At 35.8% G+C, this 6,998-nt stretch overlaps 1 protein-coding gene across 1 annotated transcript; it reads left to right on the top strand.

The window, feature by feature from the left end:
* Positions 1-817: 817 nt before the first annotated feature.
* LOC127651434 (synaptogyrin-3-like) lies at positions 818-6,174 on the top strand. The gene is made up of 4 exons (XM_052137256.1): positions 818-946; positions 2,955-3,189; positions 3,522-3,667; positions 5,293-6,174. The coding sequence occupies exons 1-4, from the start codon at positions 845-847 to the stop codon at positions 5,509-5,511; spliced, it is 702 nt and encodes a 233-aa protein (XP_051993216.1). The 5' UTR covers positions 818-844; the 3' UTR covers positions 5,512-6,174.
* The last annotated feature ends 824 nt before the right edge of the window (positions 6,175-6,998 follow it).

Here is a 6,998-nt window from a genome sequence, read left to right as displayed (position 1 = left end):
TTTAAACTGTGCTTTGCTCACACAGCTGAAATTTCACTTACTGCCCTCTGGAGTAAACAGGTGGTACTACAAGCTTGCATTTCTCAGGAAAGCATTGCGATTAAATTGCGTTAATCAATAAAAAGTGTTAATCGAAAACAAAAAAAGTTTACAATAAAAAAACACATAGCCTAAAGCTTATGTGATATCTTGCCACAATAAAATGTGACAGGCTGACCAAAAATTTCTTAGTAGGACAGAATTCACACAATAATAATAATAATAATAATAATAATAATAATAATAATAATAATAATAATAACAACAATAAAACTGGAGTTTAAGGAATTAAAAAAATAAAAGAATCAATAATATAATTTTAAGTTTAAAATAATAAGTTTGACAAGTTTTAAATTGCCATTTGCAAGCATCTGATGTGGTTTGTTGTTTAGCATAATGCAAGCAAATCTGTATTTTATGTAGGCCTACTGTTGGTTGCGTCATTTTGTCCTATCTTCTACTCTACACTTGAGTGTAGGCCTACAAACTCAGTATTATTTTGTTCGTAAACAAATTAGTGTTTTTGAATGAATCTTTAAAGTGAATATATCGTTCTCGTTCACTTCCATTGTTTCGGTCGTGAACGACATGGGGCATTTAATAACACAAAAAAACACATAAAAGGCATTCATTTGTTACCACCTACTAGCGCAAGGTCTGCAAAAATTTTGACTGAACGACTCTTTTTGGTGAAGACTCGACACTCTGGTCAACGGGCGCGCGCTCTCCTGTGGGTATGCGCGACAGACGCTGTGAACGCGCTCAGCCTCCCTCTTCCGCAGAGTATCACACCGCTGCTGGGAGGATGGATGGAGCGGGCTCGTTTGGAGCAGGGCGAGCCGGGTCGGCTTTCGATCTGATCGCCTTCGTCAAACAACCTCAGACTATCTTAAGAGTGCTAGCATGGGTAAGAGCAATAATATTTATGATATTTGATTAATAGAACTACTGTATGTCGTATTAGATTCCCCTTTTTTATTAGCCAATTTATTTTAACGATATAGCGTTGATTTTCTATTAGGCATCAGAAAGCTTGTTTCTAGTATTATTTATATTCATTATAACGTATTTATTGCTTTAAGGGGTCCTGTATGTATTGTAATGATTGGGTGTTGTGTTCTTTAGGTGCACGAACACGTCAGATGTTGCTGTGGTAATGACGCACGCATTGCGTGTGCGCGCAGATTACCCTTTAGTGACATCGATTGCAATATTTATTCCACCTAATGCAAACGAGACACAATAAATATATAAATATTTATATGTGTGTTGCACTTTTCTACTGTAAAATCATAATAAATTGATTTTGGGGGCTGCTTAAAAGTGTGTAAGAAGCTTTCAGAAACTTTTTCTTTCTTTCTTTCTTTCTTTCTTTCTTTCTTTCTTTCTTTCTTTCTTTCTTTCTTTCTTTCTTTCTTTCTTTCTTTCTTTCCCAATATGTCTGAATGTGTCTGAATTTGATTTGATATGTTTATGTTGGGTAGTGATTCTGGTTCTGATTCTTACAATTTATTAAGGAAAAAAAACAACACAAACATTATTAATTACAAATTAGGCCTTCTTTCACAATAGTAAGAGGCTGAATTTACATTAATTTCTGAATGACGTAAATTTGGAAATAAATTGAAAGTACATTTTTTATATTTCACTCAAATTATTATGCTGGTAATATATTGTCATTCGTTATTAAATTAAATGATTAAATAAAATCTTTTTTATTACATTGTAAAAAAACTAATAATAAAAAAAGTCTTGAAATAAAATCATCTTGAAATAAAATTTACATTGCTGTAAATTAGCTAGAAAATCTGAAAATAAATAAACAAATAAATGCTTGGACTACTGCCCTACACAGGTCATTTTACAAATAACTGTGAAAATATTTCAGTGGTCCAGACCATCCAGTCAAAACCCTTCTGGTTTTTTAATAAACCAATCAAAATTGTTAATGCATATCAGTGGATGTATATCAGAAACAGCAGCACAGTTGTTTGCATATCTGTGATTTCAATGGAAATTCTGCAGATCACAGAGTAATAGATAAGTAGAATGCCTTTACCAGCATTTGAAACTGAGTAGACAGAAGCGTAATGCTTACTCTATCAAATGTAAACGTTTTTTTTGCAGGTACTCTCGCTAAATAGAGATGTAATGTGTGAAATGGTGCAAACAAAAACTGGACCAGAACAGAACTGGATTGAAAAACAGACTGCCATCTTTTTTCTTTCTTTACTCTAAGGTGCCGGCCCAATTTAACCCCTGACTATATTTAATACAACACTAACAATAGTATTAATTTACAATCAAGATCGCAGCAGTATATGCTGAAAGGTCCCCATAGGGCTTCCAATGGAGGCTTGTTTAACATGCTAGTTCATCTAGCCCACCAATAATCACAGCAGCTGTAACTGTTTCTGTGACGACTGACTGTGATGTGATCTATACGTCAGCAGCATACAGAGTTCCATTGCCTAAAATAGCACACCACATCATGATACCTGAGCATTGCCACTGATTTACTGTTTCTCAAACACACACAAAATAGACTGCACATATTTGTGTTTCTTGGTGATCTCTCGTGTTCCGTTTGAGTGGGTGTGGTTTTGTGTGTGTAATTTATTGTATTAGTGTGAATTAGCCACATTTTCTCTCTGAGGTGCAAATGAAATTCCTTCCGAGCGTTTGCTGAAAAAGAAAGTCATAGTATTGTGCGTCATCAATAAAGAGAATTACCGTACGTAGAGCTTCCACTTATCATGTATAATATAAGAGAAGAAAAGGTGCACTTAGATACCTACAAATAATTGAAGACTTTCAAGAATTTAACATTAGGTCAGGAATGAAGCTTATAGTCCTGTTTATAGCCACTAAATGTAATTTGTGCCTTTGCTTATTTTCTCTCTGTCTATCTCTAGATCTTCTCCATGGTGGTCTTTGCCTCTATAATAAACGAGGGCTATGTGAACATGGGCAGTGAGCGACTGCACTGTGTCTTTAATAAGAATGCAGATGCATGTTACTATGGCATCACTATAGGAATCATGGCTTTCATAGCAAGTGTCTTCTTCCTGGTCCTGGACATCTACTTTCCCCAGATCAGCAGTGTCAAAGATAGAAAGCGAGCAGTGCTGTTGGAGATGGGTTTTTCAGGTAACGCACATGCATAAAAGCTATGACACGAGACACCTGTTCACCTATCTACTGTACTCTATATATATCACTTTGTGGGACTATAGCATGATGATCTCTTGTAACAGTATTAGCTTAAATATAACACTTTGGTATGTTAGAGAATGACACACACACACACACACACCCACGCATGCACGCACGCACGCACACACACACACACACACACACACACACACACACACACACACACACACACACACACACACACACACACACACACACACATAGGCTTCAGTCACATATAACAGGCTTCTTTAGTTATTTTTCACTTTCCCATTTCATCTCTTCAGGATTTTGGACATTCCTTTGGTTTGTAGGATTCTGCTTTTTGGCCAATCAGTGGAGTCACACGTCCCCTAAAGAGCTGCCATTAGAGCAGGCATCAGACGCTGCTCGAGCAGCTATTGCCTTCTCGTTCTTCTCCATCCTTACTTGGGTAAGACACCATACCTTCCTACAAAACACATGGTTATAATAACACTCGTATTTGACAGCCAATATTGGTGTTTGTGTTTCAGGCGTACTCATGTCTACTAGCAGCGAACAGGTTTAAGAACATTGTCTTTATGGAGGATAAACAGATGCTTTTGTCCAAACAGCCTAACAGCCTATCACTAGTATAGTTTTCTTATGTTACTTTAAAGTGAATACTAAAATATGCTGACAGTAGAATGTAGAGGGCACTCATATTATGAAAGCGAATGGCAATACTGTTTGTGCATGCTGTCTGTATTGAGGTGTCTACTAATAACAAATGAAATGGATGTTTAAAAGAAACACCAGAAAAATGTGTCATAAGTGCTGTTATATTCATATTTTGTATTGAATGGTACAAACGGTAAAAAAAATATATATATATATATATATATATGTATATAAACACTACCGGTCAAATGTTTTGTAACACTTACTCATTTTTTATTATATATTTTTTTTATATTTAGAATAATAGTGAAGTCATCAAAACTATGGAATAACATAAATGGAACTATGAGAATTATGTTAAGGCATTAATTATGTTAAACAAAACTGTGTTATATTTTAGCATCTTCAAATTAGTCTTTGCCTAGTATTTGCAGACATGTACTCTTGCCATTTTCTGAACCAACTTCTTGAGGTATGCTTTTTAAACAGTATTGAAGGAGTTCCCATCTATGTTGGGCACTTATTGGCTGCTTTTCTTTATTAATTGGTTCAAGTCATCAATTTAAAAATCTTAATTTTTTATTGTTACATTTTAGTTTTATAATGAAATAAAATAATTTGGTGGCACAGTTATATTTTTGTCTACAAAACAAATTTCAGATATTTAAGTCTTCAGATCAAAAAGATTTTTAATATCATGAGAAACATTCATTTCAGTCAAGTGTTTCAAAGCTTTTGACCAGTAGTGTGTGTGTGTGTATGTATGTATGTATGTAAGTATATTATACATACAAAAATAATTAATGTTTTCAAACAGGTTTTCCTAATAATTGCTACTCAGACTGATCACACAGTGAATTCGGTGACAGTAGTTCGAAAGTTCTGCTGCTGAAATCGGTCTGTGCTTACTGAAATTCAAATGACCAGTTTCAGGATAAAAAGTCCACAAGGTAGTGCCAAAAGCAAATTGTATTTTTAGTTTCTAAATGATGTAATACAGACAGGGATGCATATTTTATTTTCTCTTTCCCCTAACCAAACCCAAACCCCAGCCCTAAACCTAGCCACCAGTGGAGTAAAAATTTAATTTCAGAGTGAAAATACATTCTCCCAATCACATTTAACATTGTTTATGTGAACACGATTACTTCCTGTTTTACATAAGATCAGAACCTATTTCTGTGTGAATAAGTAGCTCCACACGAAAGGCGAACACATTTGAATTGTTTCAAAAATGTAATGGGAGATGGCGCTTGTTAGTAAGTTGGCTGAATGGGGTTGATTTCAGGATACATATCGAATTAAGTGTGTGATCATGTTGTGCTACTGTACTTGATACTTTATAAGCCTAAATGTCTTTCTCTCTAACATGTGACTAATCTGACTAACATACATAATCCTGGTTACCCTCATTAGGCGGCCCTTACCGTGAGCGCTGTTCAGCGATTCCTGCTCGGTACTGACATGACACTGTTTACTGCTGAGCATGTGGCCAGCCAAGCCCCTAAGCAGCCATACCCCTCCAATGATGTCATCGGCCAGACCACCATCCCTGTCAACGATTACCAGAGTCCTCCGCTCATTGAAACTGTAGAGACCTGCCCACCTGGTTACAAGATACCACCTGCGTTTTAATCCACAGCTAATCGGAATAGATGAATGTAGCAGTGAATAAGGACAAAGTAAAGACTGCTTTTAGCAAAATGCTTTTAGCAAAATGTATTGTGATGTATGTATCGCATTTTAGCAATGGAGTGGCGAGGGGGTAATGTTCACCTCTATAGTCTGCACTATAATTTAGAAAAAAAGTGTTAACAATGTTTCACATTAATCTGAGCAAATGTGTTTTGGAACGTTGATTGTCAAAACCCACACAAACGTTTTACATTTAGGCAACACAGAACAAATCATTGTGTCAAAATTACCATCTGTTATTTACTTAGTAATGCATATTTAATATTATATGATCTAAAGACATGACAAAACTTTAAAGGGGCACAAAGTTATTTTTGTATTTGTTTTGCTGATTGATATGACAGTGATCTTGGACTTGTACTGACACCTATCAATGTGGTAGCAGCATCATGCAATAGCTAAGGTGTTTGTTTACCAAAGCCATTGAATGCATTGAGTGTGAATGTGTGTGCTTGCTCTAATTCAGTCAAATTGCATGATATGGTAAAATGACACTGAAATCCCGTCTAAAGCATAGAGGTAATATTTATGGGTTATATTTGGTCATCAAAGTCTTTGGAGCGACATGTACATTGAGGTCCGGAATAAAGTTAAATCAGTACAGTCAACCAGACCACTTGATGCCATTATTGTGTACTGTACTTTGATACACGTATTACTGTATTATGTGCAAATGTTTAATATGCAATGGTATGTTGTGGAAGCATTTGCTGTCGACACTCGATTTCACTTTGTGTCAGTTGATTGAGAAATGTTTAAATGGGTCATGACATGCCTTTTTTTTTTTTTTTTTAACTATGTGAATATGTTCCTTGAGGTTCACCTATGATATTAGCAAAGTTTTTGCACAAAATGCAAAACCAATATATATTTGTAAAACATGATCATTTCCCGCCCTCATATTGACCCTCTATCAGAAATGCTCAGTTTTGGTGCTGCCTCTCCTTTTAGACCTGTTAGGAAACGCCCACTGTTTTGATTGGCTCTCTGCTCTTGATTGACCTTCTCTCTCCTTGTTATTTCACTGCTCACCCCTAGTGGGTGGGCTACAGAAGTGATAAGGTAAATTAGAGCTGCATCCAAAACCAAAGGTAGCTGTCTTGTTGCCTTGCTGCCCATTCAGTCAATGACTCATCAGACAGCATTTGCCTGCAAAGGTACCTCCGGAAACTGGTTTTGGACAGGCTACTGAGGCAGCATAACTTCACATCATTGCTAGGATACCAGCAACTGAATATCGCAATCTAGTATCCACTAAAGGTAACGCATCTGCTTTATTCAGTCCAACTGAACCACAATGGTTTAATAATCAAGAGCAAAATCAAGAGAGTTTTGGTGATAACAAAGTGTATATTTAATAATTACAATATTAATTTATTGCTAGAAATGGAATCAAAAGTTGGAAAAAGTGAATAGAAATGTACATT

Source organism: Xyrauchen texanus, chromosome 11 (assembly GCF_025860055.1).
Source record: "Xyrauchen texanus isolate HMW12.3.18 chromosome 11, RBS_HiC_50CHRs, whole genome shotgun sequence".
Classification (NCBI taxonomy): Eukaryota; Metazoa; Chordata; class Actinopteri; order Cypriniformes; family Catostomidae; genus Xyrauchen; species Xyrauchen texanus.
This window is presented reverse-complemented; position numbering and strand designations above follow the sequence as displayed.